Source organism: Chrysemys picta, chromosome 6, assembly GCF_011386835.1.
Source record: "Chrysemys picta bellii isolate R12L10 chromosome 6, ASM1138683v2, whole genome shotgun sequence".
NCBI lineage: Eukaryota > Metazoa > Chordata > Testudines > Emydidae > Chrysemys > Chrysemys picta.
In genome coordinates, this window is record NC_088796.1 from 17,727,609 (window position 1) to 17,745,227 (window position 17,619).

Below are 17,619 nucleotides of genomic sequence, written 5' to 3' on the forward strand. Positions count from 1 at the left end.
AGCCACCTCTACAACTGGCTTCTTTCTATGATAAGGGGATAGCCACTTAGTAGGGTCTCTGGAATTCCAAAGATTGCCTTTTCCCTAGCAGTGGAGTCATAGGTACCACTCAGCCCAACTGCTAAAAATAACAATCATGCTCATGGAAAAATATGTTCAGGTAAAACCAGTGTGTCACTGGATACTGTAAAGCAGCGGCTGGGGTCTTCCTAGGATGGCTGGCATTGTCTCAGCTAAGGAAGCATTTAAAAGTGGGCCTCATAAAACAACAATTGGTTCATTTCATCTACTGCGGCCATATATGGGGAGAATGCTTTTCAATTCTATACTATGTAGGTTCTTGTACCACTCCCATCATTATAGTATCTGGATGCCTTCCATAGTACATTAAATGGTGTGGCTGATATCTGTCATGTGTAGTTTTTTCTCTCTCTCATCCTATCCCCAGGGAGAGAATTGTGTGTACAATCTATGTAGTATTTTTTGTTTCTTTTATGCACAAAATGCTATGTTTTTATGTTAAAGAGCACTAAATTGAAGAAGAGTACCTTGCATTTGGAGCGGCAGGAAGTGAGGTCCTTATGTGATGGTCCTTATGGGAGTTTGTTCCACAGTCTGGGACCATCCCCTGAGAAAACTACATAGATGTGGGATGTATTGTAGAGTTCCATTGTGCCATAGGAGAAAAGCTGTTGATCACAACCCTTGCCATAGTGTTTTAAGTGATCTTTTAGATATGTTGGGTCCAGGCCATTGAATGCCTTGAAAATAAGGACCAAGACTGAGTTAATCCAGCCCTAGGAAATACATTTTATTTGAGCTGCACAGATACAGCACAAGGGAGAAAAAGGATTGGTGAATCATAATGCTTTTAGGAGCTTCTGTACAAGGATTCTCCTCTTCCCTCTTAGTATCTCTGCAATTCTCATCAGCTGTTATTTTTCATTTTAGCTGAGCATAATTTTTAATGGTTTTCATTTTTGCAGGCACAGTTTTGGGTCCAATTAATTGTGAAGGCAAATACTAGATTTAGACATCTGATTACTTGACTTTGCCCACAAATCAGGTAGCTAGATGGGTTACTGCTTGAAATTGGCACATACATTTGATTGCACATGCAATTGTGGGCTGTTTTTATGATCACTTTCAAAATTTGGTCCTATAAGTCAGCCTGCTGCACAGCAAGCATCTGCACCCTCGCTAGGCATGTGTTGGGCTAGTTGGCCATGGCATTCTATTGGCTTTGATCCTTCTATTTATTTATCTTCATGCTTAAGTTGTGGCTCTCTTGCCAACAATGCTGTTAAATTAGAGCTAAGTTTGCTTATATGTTGTTCCACGCAACACCACCACAAAGCAAGGGGATCATGCTTAGGTAGAGCTGGGAGAAATTTTTTGGCCAGTACATTTTTCACTGAAAATGACCAAAATATTTCACAGCAGTGTCTGTCAAACTGAAGAGTCAGTTATTTGCATAGCTCTATGTTCAAGTCAACATTCACTTCCAGCAGAATGTTCATCTCCAAGTATTAACCCATTGTTGTCATGATACCCTCTCTAACATACTCACTTTCAATTCAGCAATTCTATTAAACTTCAAAGTACACCTCAAAAGATCTAAGAATCACACTGCAGTGGGCTACAGTAGCTTTGACCTTCCAATGATACGTAATGAATAAGGTAGCAATCATTATGAAATTACAGTTTTATCTTATAAATTATTATTATTATTATTGTCCCAGTCATGGACTATGATCCCAGTTTACTAGGTACTGTTCAAACACACAAAAATGATGGTTCCCGCCACAAAAGGGCTTACAAACTAAGTATGAGACGAGACAATAGGTAGATACGGACAGAAAGGGAATACAAGGAAACTTATCTACATACCATACCTCCAGAGAAAGAATTTAAAGTTATTTTTGAAAACAAGTCATTTTCCACAAACAATCAATCTTCTACTTTATGTTTACATTCTGACTTTCAAAAATTGGATTTTAGGCCGCACACATTCTTAAGGAAAGCCAGTCAATTAGTACTGAAAAGTATGCATATTCACCACTTCATGTATATAGTAATATGTTATAGAACACATCAACAAGAGAGCTAAAGCTGTGTATAACAGTGTGATTTGAAGATTTTTCATGTGCGCATTCAGCATGCTATACTCCGTATAGAATGTGTGTTGGAGAGGGTGTCAGTCTGTTGGTGTAGATCAGGGGTTCTCAAAATGGGGGTCGGGAGCCCTCAGGGGGTTGCCAGGTTATTACATAGGGGGCTGCAAGCTGCCAGCTTTCACCCCAAACCCTGTTTTGCCTCCAGCATTTATAATGGTGTTAAATATATAAAGAAGTGTTTTTAGTTCATAAAGGCTGTCGCAATTGGAGGCTTGCTATGTGAAAGGGGTCACCAGTACAAAAGTTTGAGAACCACTGGTGTAGATGCAAAGACTTGAGACTGAAGAACTGTGTTGGGTGTAAAAAGGTACCTTACCTTGTGATTTCCATGTGTTTTAGTGCTAATGCGTGGAAATATACTTAACCAATCTTAATTCTAGGAAATTCCACACACACTTTATTAATGTAGAGTGTTTATTTTGGTTTGGTTTTATAAATATGGCTGAGGACTTAGGGTTAGCCTAGCTGAGAAGCTGGAAAGATACTCCCTGATCCCCTGAATAGCATGGTGATGGGGGTGATAGAAGGACCTGAATAGAATATGATAGAAAGAAAAGGGGCTAGCTGAGAAGTGAGGTTGTGGAACTAGTTGAAGAATCGTATCTCCTCTGCTTTACATTTGCACACCTGGTTTAGACAGCTTTACGGGCTGCTGCAGGGGCCTTTCAAAACATATTACTTGAAACATCAGGAACCTGTCAGAATGAAAGGCTTTGAATGTCATTGAGCAAAAGCTTGAGCATTGGTTCAATTTTTCCTCCCCTGGGGGTGTAGTTTCAAACAGAGCAGAGGTGAGTGTTTCACCAGCTTCCTTTGTTTCTCCTAGCCCTGTCCCCTAGCCAGCTCCGCTCCTGAGACATTCAGGGTACATTTGCACCACAAATTAAGGTATAATTGTAGCAGGGGTAGGCACATCTGCACTATTTTTAATTTAGTTAGCATGTTTAACAATAATAGTGAAGACATGATGGCATGGGTTTCAGTATGGACAAGCAACCCAAGTATGTACCCAGGGTTCCTGGGTGTGCCCATCTGCGCTACAATTACACCTTAACCTGCAGTGTAGATGTACCCTCACTTTCCAGCCTCTGCTGTTTTTCCCATCCATTGCCCTTTGTCACTGTCTGGTCAAGCTTTCTTTTTTGAATACTATAAGTGTTTTAATTTTAGGTGTAATTGCATATGCATAAAATATCCTATTAAGATGCATTATGTTGAACAACTTAAAAGCTTGGTGAATCTTTCTAATTAGGTTGACAAAAGGGACTCAGAATAGCTCTATTGTAGAGGTTGAGGCATCTTCTCTGGTTAGCTTTCCATTATAAAAGTATTTTTAAATGTATATCATTAACTTCAATTTTCTCCCAGTAGGTTCTCCTAAATCAGAAATCTAAATTATATAGCTTTACCAGAAGCTTTTCATCAATGTTATTACCTCTACTGTGGTTTACTGCCTCCAATTTCCCAAGATGGGATTTGTAACAAGAAAGGAACCATTTAGATGATATTATTACAAATTAACCCTAGCACAAAATTACCTTTATTTAACCATATACTAAAATGCGTGTTCTGTTCTAACATTTCTTCTGCATACTGCCTCAGCAAACCGAAGTGCCACTCCAGCAAATGTTTTCATTCATTCACCCCAAGCTAGAATTCCACCAACGCATTTAGGGCCCTTCTCTTCACCAACCGCTAAAATGCAGCAACTTTTTGCAAGGAACACGCCAGTTATTTAATGGTGCACAGCAATACTTCACAACCCTTTAAGAGAGGAAGGAAAAAGGAATCCTGTAGCCCAGGGGTCGGCAACCTTTCAGAAGTGGTGTGCCGAGTCTTCATTTATTTACTTTAATTTAAGGTTTCGCATGCCAGTAATACATTTTAACATTTTTAGAAGGTCTCATTCTATAACTAAACTATTGTATGTAAAGTAAATAAGGTTTTTAAAATGATTTAGAAGCTTCATTTAAAATGAAATTAAAATGCAGAGCCCCCCGGACCGGTGGCCAGGACCCGGGCAATGTGAGTGCCACTGAAAATCAGCTCGCGTGCTGCCTTCGGCATGTGTGCCATAGGTTGCCTACCCCTGCTGTAGTCCTTTGAAACTGCAGAGATGAGAGGGTATTTTAGTTGGATAGAAAGAAATTGCCCTAAGGGGAATTAGGACCTTACCTTTAGTATCTGAGCCAAAAACAGCCACTGTGGATGGGGGGGAACCCTGTCATTGCTTCTGTGATGAACATAAGTGACCAAAACCTCATTTTTACATCTCTTCTAAAAAGACAGCATCTCCAGCAATGCAGTGCCACCAAATGCTACTCTATCACCCTGATTCAGCACAATCTCAATAGGAAAAGTTCCACTTACAGACATCACCAATTCACGAATTATCATGAGTGATCCTTTAAGGTGCATGTACAAGTACTGTCCAATCCTGACCCAGCTTAGTGTGTGAGATTTATATAGTATTACAGCCTAGACAACTCTGGCTACAAGCCATGAATACTGAATACATGATGGGTCATTACACAAAGTAAAACTATTTCCCCGTGCTAATTTTTCCCCCTACTGTTACTCACACCTTCTTGTCAACTTTTGGAAATGGGCCATCCTGATTATCACTACAAAAGTTTTTTTTTCTCCTTCTGATAATAGCCCACCTTAATTGATTACTCTTTTTATAGTTGGTATGGCAACACCCATTTTTTCATGTCCTCTGTGTAGATATATCTTCCTACTGTATTTTCCACTGCATGCATCTGATGAAGTGGGTTTTAGCCTATGGAAGCTTATGCTCAAATAAATGTGTTAGTCTCTAAGGTGCCACAAGTATTCCTCGTTCTTTTTGCTGATGCAGACTAACACGGCTACCACTCTGAAACCTGAATCCATGCTGATACTTTTCCCCTCATCTCTTTGCTGTTGACTCCCTGGCTCAGATAATGTGGAGAGTTTTTCTAATGAAGATGAAGTAGAATAAAAATATGGGAAAGGAAAGATTAAATAAATAAATAAATAAAATAAGGGAGAGCTAATTGGGAAGAAGTTTATGGAAGATTTTCTCTTCCAGACTCATTGCTGCTCTTTCTTTGGTGGTGCCTGAACCTAACAGAAGCATATAGCTCCTTTTCATTAACTTGGTTCCCTGCCCTTCGGCTATTGTGTGCATTGAAAGTGGGGGAAAAAAGGTCTTGCCTTGATGTTATGTAACCTTGCAGACATTAATTTGAAACAAACAAAGCACTTAAAGCAGCTCTCATTCAGGGGATTTTACTGAGTGTTACTTAATTGCTGAATATTTAATAGCTATTCATGCTCCAGACCCCAAGGTCTGTTCCCCAAATGATAAGCCTTTTTATTAAATGAACTTTAATTACTTAATAATTAGACCTTCTGTAGGGAAAGATGGGGATCCAACCAGGCTGCAGGGCAAATCAGACTTGTGTGCCATTTTCAGATTAGAATTTAAAAGCAGGTCTGGGTGTAATGCTCTGAGACAGTAGGGGAAAGGCAGCCAGCCCAGTGCGTGAAAAGCCATGGATGGCATGAACCTGAACTGTAAAGTGGTTTATTTTTATGGTTGTCTTAAAACTAGTATAGCTATGCAAGGGAATCAACGCCAGACTGTTAGACTAAACCAGTTGAACCAGATGTCAACACTGTAATGAGGATTGTGTCTGGGGCTACTAATATTTAAAATACTTTAGGTGTGATGGGGAAAACACTGTGATAACATGCTGACCATGTGAGAAATGTTTTGACTGTCTCTGTATCTACTCATTAGTCCTCTTCCCCGAAACAAGCTTACAACATTCCAGGCTTCTGAACAGCTTCAAAAGAACTATCTTAAAAAAAAGAGATAATGTTGTGGAATTTCACCATAAAAACTATACAGGCTTGAGGCCTTTGCAAGACAATATATAGTCCTGGACCAGTGACAGCCCTGTGATCTGCTATAGTAGGATCCTGGAGACCTATAAACAGGAGCATTGTACATAACCACTGGAAAAGGGAAGGTCCCTGCTTTCCAATGAAACAGTACATGCTTCTAGCCCTGCATGAACCCAAGAGATCAGAATGTAAAACCATGATATTTATATATATACAGAAAGCCTATGGTAGGTTATTTTTAAACTTTTGTTGTTGTTATGGCTCTCTCTGTGTTCTGAATGCTTGGGCTGAGAATGAAGGTACCTGATCTTACAGATGGATTAAAATGCAAAGTCCCAATCATGTTTTTAAACTCTCTAAAACATGTCTTTTCTGTAACAGACATATATAGAATGTATGGTTGTGTCGAGTGGTGGTGCTTTGGGCTGAGTGCATAACTTGTGACTTTGCCTCGCATATGTAACATGGCCATCCAATCACTGACTGATAAAATCCTTATACCACACTGCACCAATCTGTAGTCGTGTACAGGGTAGAATTTCAAAAACACCAATGTAGCTTAGGAGCATAAGACCCTTTGGGGTCACAAAGTCTTGTGTTTTTTAAATCACTTAGGCACTCTTGAAAATCCCAACTGTAGTGTTTTTCTCCATCTTTCCCATGTGTTGTAACAATATGTGTGTTATATACAGTAGAGCCAAATTCACCACTGAAATAGGCATATCTCTCTCAGCCACCACCACCACTGTCCCCAGTACACCCTTGTTTAAAAGGGCTTTTTCCACAGCAAGAGTGGAAAGTCTGCAGTCACTTGCACTGCTTTGCATATGGGCTTGGAAGGAAGACCTCCGACCCGCCTCTCTCTCTAACCCCACCCCAAACTTGTGGGTCTGGATTCCCCCACAGAACCCATGAAGGGGTTTGTGCAGTGTCTGGGGAAAGGTGCATGTGCCACTAGGGTTCCTGGTGAAGTGAAGCATGTTCCCCCTTTCCTACAATAAATGAATCTGTGACATATGGAGGGTGATGGTGGTTTGTACTATGCCTAAAATTCTTAAGGAGTTCTGGAGTTACTACTTAGGGTGGCCAGGTTTAAGTGATTGTGAGAATCAGCCTTGGTCCCGCAGTTATTTTATTTATTTTATTTGCCTAACATGGAGATTCTTGGGATTGCTGCATGGACTCTTGAGGACAACCAGCTGTTTGTGACAAAAGCCTCGTTCATATGTGATCTTGATGGACAGGTTTTTTTGTTTGTTTGTTTGTTTTGCTTAAACTTTCATGAACCTTCTTTTCTGCTGACATGGATGTAGCGGTGGCTTTTAACAGCTTTCCGTCCACACTCATGTTGCTTTTAACTTTTTAATTATTTATTTAAAGCAAAGCTAAAATGAAAAGCGTTCAATGCTTCTGCTTTTTGAGTTTACATCAGCTTTGCTTCATGTGAAAAGCTGTTACATCCTGTGTCTGTGCCAACAGCTTCATTTGAAATGTAGCATTTTTGCTCTTTCTGTAGATTATGGAAGGGTGCAGCTGATGGTTGTTCACCTGTGGTGTGGAATTCCAAACTACCACGTAGAGTTGAGTTGTTCTTTCTCTTTTCAGAGCAAGGTACTCTTTAAATATGTATTAACTCTGATCATTATGATTACAAAGTACTAAATATGTAGGACAATGTGCAGTATGACTTTTTTTTAACATGCAGGAATCTTTTCACAAGTTGCAGTTAATGTCATTACAATTCATTATTGAGTTAAAGGAGACATGAGTTCCTCTCCTCCAACTGCATCCTTGACTGTTTAGCTAAAGGCGCGTATATTATATGTGTGTTTGTACAGCACCTAGAACAGCAGGATCCTAGACCATGACTGGGGTTCCTAGGCACTATGGAAATATAAATAATAATAATATATATTCTTGCTACCATTCTGTCTGAGCACCTTACAGTTGTTAATGGATTTTATCCTCACATCCCTGCCCTCCCGCCTCATGTGAAGTATCTCAGGTTTAGAGCTGAGACAACGGGTAGATTACATGACTTGACCCCAATCACACAGGAAATGTGGTTGAGCCAGGAATTTAACCCAGGTTTCCTGAATCCCACTCTAACAATACATTTATTAGACTATACTAGTTTCTGCCCTACCCACTCAGTGAAATTTTGACTGAGTTTTTACTGGTCAAAATGCCAGAGCCCTTATTTTCTTTCTCCTCGAACTCTTGGTGGCCTCTGACACCAGCGACCACTCCCCTACTTTTTGAAATATTGCACTCCGTTGACTTTTGAGGCTCTTGCTGCTTCCTGGTCTCTTTCTACTCCTCTAATTAACTTTTGATGGGTTCTTTTCTTCACTCTCTCCCTTTGTCGATAGGCCTCTCCAAAAAGCTCTGTGCTTGTCCACCTGCTCTTCTCTCTCTACCTCCTATTTCTAAATGATCTTATCCATAAGGAGAAGAACAGGAGGACTTGTGGCACCTTAGAGACTAACAAATTTATTAGAGCATTGATGGATTTCCACTCCATACGGCTAAATGCAGTGCCTTGCATAATGAAAAGTTTCAGAGTAGCAGCCGTGTTAGTCTGTATCCGCAAAAAGTGATGGATTTCCACTCCATACGGCTAAATGCAGTGCCTTGCATAATGAAAAGTTTCAGAGTAGCAGCCGTGTTAGTCTGTATCCGCAAAAAGTTAGTCTCTAAGGTGCCACAAGTCCTCCTGTTCTTCTTTTTGCGGATACAGACTAACACGGCTGCTACTCTGAAACTTATCCATAAGGGTGGCTTCAAATACCATCTTTATACCGATGGTTTACAAATCTATCTCTCTGCTAAAGACCTATCTCCCTTTATCCAAACCCTAACTTCAACCTGTTTCTCTGACGACATCTGGTCATCATTTGGCAACTGAACATTTCCTCTCCCCTTCTCCGTTGGTGTTCTGTTACCATTGATAACCTCACCATAGAGGCCTATAATCTGGGCATTATCTTTGACTCACTCAGGCAAGGTCCAATTCTTGTAGCTTCTACCTACTTGACATTTCACAGATCTGGCTTTTTAGTTTTGGTATCCTGGTGTATGTGGGGTGGGTTGGAATGGTTTGATAGTATCATTAAAGACAGTATCATGCTCATATGCCCGAGGGGGCAGAATTACTGGTTCATTGGCAACCATAAATCTGGCATTTCCTAATGCCAGATTAGGCATTGAGTGGGGGGTGTTTTGGTTGTTAACATGCATTTTTGTAGGTAATTTCTTTTTAAGGAAAAGATTAAAAACAATTTCTAGTATCTACACCTGTAATAACCCTGTCATCATGCATCAGCAGAATTTGAACCCTGAGCCAGAGAGTGCTACCACTTCAGATATTGGACTAACTACATTAGTTGCTACCAAGAGAATGCAATTATCCCAGAAGGGGTGGAATGAGCTACTGGTGCCATGTGTCGGGTCTAGGGAGTGGGTCACATCTGATAGCTCCCATATGTTCCCAGTGGCATTGCCACTGTTGCTTTGAAAGATACTTACATCTTTCATTTGCATTACTTGCGGGAAATGGTGATTTTTTTTTAACAATCTATGTCTCAGCCAAAACTCAGTGGAATTTCATGGTACAAGTAAAAGACCCATGTCTAGCTCAAAGGCTTGGGCCCCATTGAATTTTGAAGACCTGCTGCAAACAACAGCAGTCTTAGAGCCTCTCAAAAAATAGGTTGCAAGAATCTTTCATAATGAAAAGTGATAGGCAGTCTAAATATAGGAGTTGCTACCTCCCCCTGCAATAACATGGACATAGACTTCCCTTGTTTCAATACAATGAACAGTATCCTTTCAGAAGACATGTCAGTCATACAGTTTGATGTGCAGCATAGAAGAAAGATTCCATTAGGTGGAAAGATGTGAAAATAACAAAGTTTCTTAATCTTACCTAATTTCAGTACATCTTTCTTTAAAGTTCATCCTGTTCTGAATAGTGTGTATTGCATAACACGGTGTTTGTACTTTGATAAAGTTATTCTTGAAGTAGCTTGTAAGTAACGGGTTGCTATTTGGTACTCTCTTATGTCAATAACACATCTATTATTTTCTTCTTTAAATTACACTCATTAGTGGCATACTGATAGTCATTCAGCAATCACGGAAGCCTCAAAGTACTTGTCTGAACATCACTTATTCTTCAGATTGGATGATTAACCAAATCCAGATCAACATAGAAACAGCATGCAATTTATATTTTCAGTGACTATATAATTGCTTCTTTTCCTTGTGCTTGCAGGACCATTGAGGTTTCTTTCCCAGACAGAATCTGTCACAGCTTTTGCAGGAGACACAGTTTTGTTAAAGTGTGAAGTAGTTGGAGAGCCTATGCCGATGGTACACTGGCAAAAAAACCTGGAGGACCTGATCCTGAGCCCCAGTGACACCCGAGTGGCTGTCTTGCCCTCTGGAGCTTTACAGATTAGCAGAATCCAAGCGGGAGACAGTGGGATCTATAGATGCCTTGCAAAAAATCCTGCGAGTTCCAGAACTGGAAATGAAGCAGAAGTCAGAGTTTTGACAGGTAAGAACCATATAATTTTACATTGTCCTTATGCTTCCCCAATTATATGTGGCTCAAAAGCTTGTCTTTCACCAACTGAAGTTGGGCCAATAAAATATATTACCTCACCCACCTTGTCACTTCTGATGGGGGCAGATAAGTTTTCTTTCCAGCTGCTTCTGCAGGCTTCCAAGTTCTTTATTTTGAAGAGCCTGGAGACATTTAGAAGCTTCTGGGTGTGAAGGTGAATAGCTGGCCTTGTGTGATTAGCCAAATTTCCATAGGCCTTGGTTTGAGAGCTGATGCAATTTTAGTTAAAGGTTTATGTTCCTGTATCTATATCCATATTCATTCCTGTATCCACATCTCATTCTATGTACCTTTTGGCCTACCAGGCTTTCCACCGCTCCAACAGTCTTCCGTCTAGCTCCAGCTTCTTTATTTCTAGAAATATTATCATGAATATAATTGAGCAGCAAAAGATTGCTCTGTAGCATGATTCCGTGCCTTGTCTTCTAGCCCTGTGTGTCTAAAGGCAAACACCAGGGAAATTCTATAAGGACATTAACCATCATATTTTTAGAATCTGCTCAGAAAGGCTCTTCTACTGGATGATCAAGTCTACGGGGAAAAACAATTGAAGACAGTTGGCAGTTTTTCAAAGAGACATTATTAAGGGCACAAGAGCAAACTATCCTACTGAGTAGGAAAGATAGGAAGTATGGCAAGAGACCACTCTGGCTTAACCAGGAGATCTTCAATGATCTAAAACTCAAAAAAGAGTCCTACAAAAAGTGGGAACTCGGTCAAATTATAAAGGATGAATATAAACAAATAACACAAATATGTAGGGACAAAATTAGAAAAGCCAAGGCACAAAACGAGATCAAACTAGCTAGGAACATAAAAGGAAACAAAAAAAATTCTACAAATACATTAGAAGCAAGAAGACAACCAAGGACAGAGTAGGTCCATTACTCAGTGAGGGGGGAAAGACAATAACAGAAAATGTGGAAATGGCAGAGGTGCTTAATGACTTCTTTGTTTCGGTTTTCACCAAGAAGGTTGGTGGTGATTGGACGTCTAACATAGTGAATGCCAGTGAAAATGAGGTAGGATCAGAGTCTAAAATAGGGAAAGAACAAATCAAAAATTACTTAGACAAGTTAAATGTCTTCAAATCACCAGGGCCTGATGAAACGCATCCTAGAATACTCAAGGAGCTGACTGAGGAGATATCTGAGCCATTAGCAATTATCTTTGAAAAGTCATGGAAGATGGGAGACATTCCAGAAGACTGGAAAGGGCAAATATAAAAGGGCCCATCTATAAAAAAGGAAATAAGGACAACTCGGTGAATTACAGACCAGTCAGCTTAACTTCTGTATCCAGAAAGATAATGGAGCAAATAATTAAGCAATCAATTTGCAAACACCTAGGAGATGATAAGGTGATAAATAACAGTCAGCATGGATTTGTCAAGAACAAATCACGTCAAACCAACCTGATAGCTTTCTTTGACAGGGTAACAAGCCTTGTGGATAGGGGGGAAGCGGTAGATATGGTATATCTTGACTTTAGTAAGGCTTTTGATACTGTCTCGCATGACCTTCTCATAAACAAACTAGGGAAATGCAACCTAGATGGAGCTTCTATAAGGTGGGTGCATAACTGGTTGGAAAATCGTTCCCAGAGAGTAGTTATCAGTGGGTCACAGTCGTGCTGGAAGGGGTCTCACAGAGATCAGTTCTGGGTCTGGTTCTGTTCAATATCTTCATCAAATGCTTTAGATAATGGCATAGAGAGTATAGTTATAAAGTTTGCAGATGATACCAAGCTGGGAAGGGTTGCAAGTGCTTTGGAGGATAGTATTAAAATTCAAAATGATCTGGAGAAATGGTCTGAAGTAAACAGGATGAAATTCAATAAGGACAAATGCAAAGTATTCAACTTAGGAAGAAACAATCAGTTGCACACATACAAAATGGGAAATGACTGCCTAGGAAGGAGTACTGTGGAAAGGGATCTGGGGGTCAGAGTGTATCACAAGCTAAATATGAGTCAACAGTGTAACGCTGTTGCAAAAAAAAGGAAACCTCATTCTGGGATGTATTAGTAGGAGTGCTGTAAGTAAGACACAAGTATTTCTTCCACTCTAGTCTGTGCTGATTAGACCTCGACTGGAGTATTTTGTCCCATTCTGGGCACCACATTTCAGGAAAGATGTGGACAAATTGGAGAGAGTCCAGAGAAGAGCAACAAAAATGATTAAAGGTCTAGAAAACATGACCTATGAGGGAAGATTGAAAAAAAACTGGTTTGTTTAGTCTGGAGAAGAGAAGACTGAGAGGGGACATGATAACTGTTTTCAACTAATAAAAGGTTGTTACAAGGAAGAGGGAGAAAAATTGTTGTTCTTAACCTCTGAGGATAGGACAAGAAGCAGTGGCTTAAATTGCAGCAAGGGAGGTTTAGGTTGGACATTAGGAAAAACTTCCTAACTGTCAGAGAGGTTAAGTGCTGGAATAAATTGCCTAGGGAGGGGGATTTTTAAGAGCACGTTGGACAAACACCTGTCATGGATAGTCTAGATAATATTTAGTCCTGCCTTGAGTGCAGGGGACTGGACTAGATGACCGCTCAAGGTCCCTTCCAGTTCTATGAATCTATGATTCTATCATAAGCATATGTGACTTCTAGTTAAGCCAAAGGGCACAGTGCAGGTCTCTCGGACAGGTGGGGTGAAATCCAGACCCACTGAAGCCACTTGGAGTATTGCAACTGAGTTCAGCAGAGCCAGGATTTTACCCCTGAACTATTAGAATGAATCTGTCCATGTGGGGATCTCTTATAGGGACATGGCTCACAGATATGGCTTCTGTTTATTCTCCCTTTTGGGGAGTGGTAGATGGCTCTGGGAACCATTGATTTGATGGGTAGAGCCAATGGGATTTGTGAGATTAAAACATTCTCTGTATTTTAGATTCTGATGCCAGGGCAAAACCCATGGGACAGACTGGGATTATAGCTCCCAAATTCAACTCCTCTGGATGCATTACAGACGGCTTGCAGCTTGGGGGCAGAACTAAACCCATCATTTGCTGGTAGCAAGGTAATACCCCACCTCCTAAAGTTCACTGCAGTTTTTTTCTGCCTCCTCAGTGGTTGCAGCCCTCCCAGCGGCTGAGCTTTTCATAGGGAAATTCCAAACTCCATTTCAAATTCTTAGACGAACAATTCTTCTCAATAATTTGCCTTTTGGGGAGATTGTATCCTCAGCTGTGCTTCCTCTTCTGAGGCATGGGCAGTTGCTGGTGCTCTGAAGGCTTCAGGGAGAGAGCTAGGCTGAGAGAAGTAAGAGGCAAAAGGAGGGGATTGTGTCCCCTCCCCTCTACTCCCTCCCCATGAGCGTCTTGTTGAGACATTGGGCCAATTCTGTGAGCAGCCTCTCTCCCAACTCACACCTGATGGGGTTACCTAGATACCCTTCCCCCTGGCAGGAAAAGGGGGCAGGCAGGATTGGGAAAGAACAGACTCCAGAGCAAGCAGCCCCACAATCTCCGCAATGGGAGTGAAGCCAAAATGGCAGCACCCCGGTGTGGTTGCACCTGGGTCCCAGCCATGCTTCACACTATGGAGCACAGCCACCTCCTCCCCGTCCGCTTCCCCACGAGTTGTGAATGGAGGGCCCTGGGCACAGTACGGACACTGCAAATGGCAGTAAGGAGTCTTCATGTCCAGCTCCCTTCCCTTGCTGTGACCTCAGCCCCCTACTGATATACCAGGATTAGGAACTTCAGGAAAGAAAAATACCTATCTGGCTCTTGTGAATCCCATGCAACAAAGGGTTGTGATTCTGGGGACTTGAGACCCAGAATCCCAGACCCATACTTGAGACCCAGAAAGGGCCTATTTGGGAGAGGGACACAAGTAGTTCCAGCCTCTTTTAGGACAGGGAGAGGGCTCTGAAAATATTTCAAGTGGCTTACAATCTCTGAACCCAATTTCATTTCCACATCTAAAGCAGGATTATGGGGACAAGCTCCCATAAATAACTGAATAATAAAACCAGCTCTGTTTCCTCTGCTCTCCTCCCTGGAATGCAGCAGGGCAACTGATCCTCAGCACCTGGTTCCCTGGCTCAGGAGAAGAGTGCAGCATGGTGGATCAATACGGAAAAGAATAGGCCATAAACATACTGATTCCTCTAGGCATGCATGCATGCCTCTCACCACAAATAGAATTGTTCCTCCTTAGGGAAGGAAGGCCAGTGGTCAAAATCAGCGTTAGATAATCAAATATTTACAATATATCTAAAATACTCTACACATAGTGGCATTAGGGAAGAAGGAAATTTACCTTTTTCTGAACAATTTTTCTGATCACGGTTCTCTACAGAGAAAGCTGAAGCAAACACACAAAGTTACATATTTCCTGGAATATCTTGGATTTAGGACAGACACAGACATATGATACCTGGGAAGTCAATTATAGGCCTGAGTTGAGAATGAATACTATCAGATATAAAGTTTTATCTCAGAAGAATGTGCACAAATATGAAGATGGCCATAATGTAATACAAGTAGTATCACTGAGATGGAAATCCAGTTCATATTGGAGCCTATTGGGAATTCTAAACTCATACATAGGCATGATTCAATGATCCAGATTTTATATGATACCTATTCAGTAATTCCACATAATCCATCTACATCTCACTCTATTTCATCTGTTGGCAGAGATCTAGCTCCAGTTATATATTCTCTGCTTCTTCAACAGCTAATTTTGTGCCAATATTTAAAAAGGGTAAACAGAGTGACCGGGTAATTATAGACCTGTCAGTCTGACATAGATCCCAGGCAAGATAATCGAGTGGCTGATATGGAACCTGATGAATAAAGGGGTAGTAATTAGTGCCAATCCATATGGGATTTTGGAAAATAGATCCTCTCAAATGAACTTGATTTCCTTTTTTTTTATTAGATTACCAGTTTGGCTGATAAAAGTTAATAGTGTTGATATAATATATTTAGACCTCTTTAAGGCATTTGACTGGGATACTGCACAATATTTTGATTTAAAAAGTAGCATGATATAAAATTAACATGGCACACTTTAAATAGATTTAAAACTGGCTAACTGATAGGTCTCAAAATATAATTGTAAACAGGGAATCGTCATTGAGCCGGTGTGTTTCTGGTGGGGTCCTGCAGGGGTGTGCTCCTGGCCCTATGCTCTTTACTATTTTTATCAAGGTCTGGAAGAAAACATAAAATTATCCTAGATAAAATTAACAGATGACTCAAAAAATGGGACAATGATAAATAATGGTAAATAATGAAGAGGACAGGTCTTGCGGATACAGAGCAATCTGAAGTGGGTAGTAAATGGGGTGTAAGCAAACAATATACATTTTAATATAGTATATGTATAGATCTACAAAGGAAGTAGACCCTACTTACAGGATGGGGGAATTCTATCCTGGGAAGCAGAGAGTCTGAAAAAGATTTGCAGATGGTAGTGCATAGACAGCTGAACCTGAGCTCCCAGTGCAACAGTGGGGCCAAAAGGGCTAATGTAATCCTGGGATGCATAAACAGGGGAATCTCAAGTACGTGTAGGGAGGTTATTTTATCTCTGTTTTTTGGCACTGGTGTGACTGCTGCTGGAATACTGGTCCCAGTTCTGGTGCCCACAGTTTAAGAAGGGTGTTGATAAATTGGAGAAGGTTCAGAGAGGAGCCACAAGAATAGTTAAAAGATTAGAAAACGTGGCTTATTGTGCTAGACACAAAGAGGTAACCTTCTTTTTGTTCAATCTATTTTGTTTAAGGGGTGATGTGATTCAGTGTATATCAGTGTCTACATGGGGAGAAAATATTGGATAATGGGCTCTTCAGTCTAGCCATGAAAGGTATGACATGATGCAATGGCTGGAAGTTAAAGCTAGACAAATTTGGACTGGAAATAAGATTTACATTTTTAACAGTGAGGATAATTAGCCATTGTAACGACTTATCCAGCGTCATAGAGGATTCTCCATCAGTGGCAAATTTAAATTCAAGGTTGGATGTTTATCTAAAAGATATACTCCTGGGCCACCAAGGAAGCAGCACCCAACAATTTCTTGGAGTGTTAGGCACTGCGGGAAATACTACCTGAAGAGGCCAGAGAGACGGAATCCTGCAGCCCTGTGATTAGTCCACACCAACTGTTTAAATTAGGACATTGTCCCACAGAGTTGTCCAAGCAGGAATGAAGACTCTGGCTTGCTACAGATCTTGTCTTCGCCCCATCTCGCTCCTGACATTGATTCTAGCGTGGATTGACATTGGTATTCATCTCCTGCCTCAGCTTAGTAACTAGTCTTGACTCCTACCTTTGACCCCAGCCCAGTGAAGAGTACCGGCCCAGCTGCCTCTGTCCCAGCCAGCTGGGCCGGTACTCTTCACAAGCGGGAGACAAACAGCATCAAGATCTACATGGCACAGGTTGGATTAACAGGGTGGCTTCTGCACCCAGAAATATCTCGCTCATCATAAGTAATTTGGTGGGCTGGTGATCAACTTCTTTGCAACTAGAAATAGAAAATAAAATGCCCTGTGGCCTTTCTGTGTGTCAGGGCTCAGGATCTTAGGCAGTGAATGGCATCTTGCGAAGCTGGGCAAAGTCCCTGCTAGATCTTCTAATCTTTTCCACTGCTCCACAGGACAATACAAAACATCGGAATGAGATGCACCATATACTTTTTTGGATGTAGAGTCTATGATACTCAGGCTTGATTAGTATCAGAGGGGTAGCCGTGTTAGTCTGAATCTGTAAAAAGCAACAGAGGGTCCTGTGGCACCTTTTAAGACTAACAGAAGTATTGGGAGCATAAGCTTTCGCGGGTAAGAACCTCACTTCTTCAGATGCAAGTAAGACTTACTTGCATCTGAAGAAGTGAGGTTCTTACCCGCGAAAGCTTATGCTCCCAATACTTCTGTTAGTCTTAAAAGGTGCCACAGGA

The 17,619-nt window shown here is 41.0% G+C and overlaps 1 protein-coding gene across 1 annotated transcript in view; it reads left to right on the forward strand.

Annotated features, from left to right (window-relative positions):
* The window catches only part of DCC (DCC netrin 1 receptor), a 945,550-nt gene that overhangs the window by 425,310 nt on the left and 502,621 nt on the right, over nucleotides 1–17,619 (forward strand). Inside the window, exon 3 of the mRNA XM_008166035.4 lies at nucleotides 10,348–10,632. Coding sequence (XP_008164257.2) covers nucleotides 10,348–10,632 — 285 coding nt within the window. The remainder of the gene's footprint in view (nucleotides 1–10,347; nucleotides 10,633–17,619) is intronic.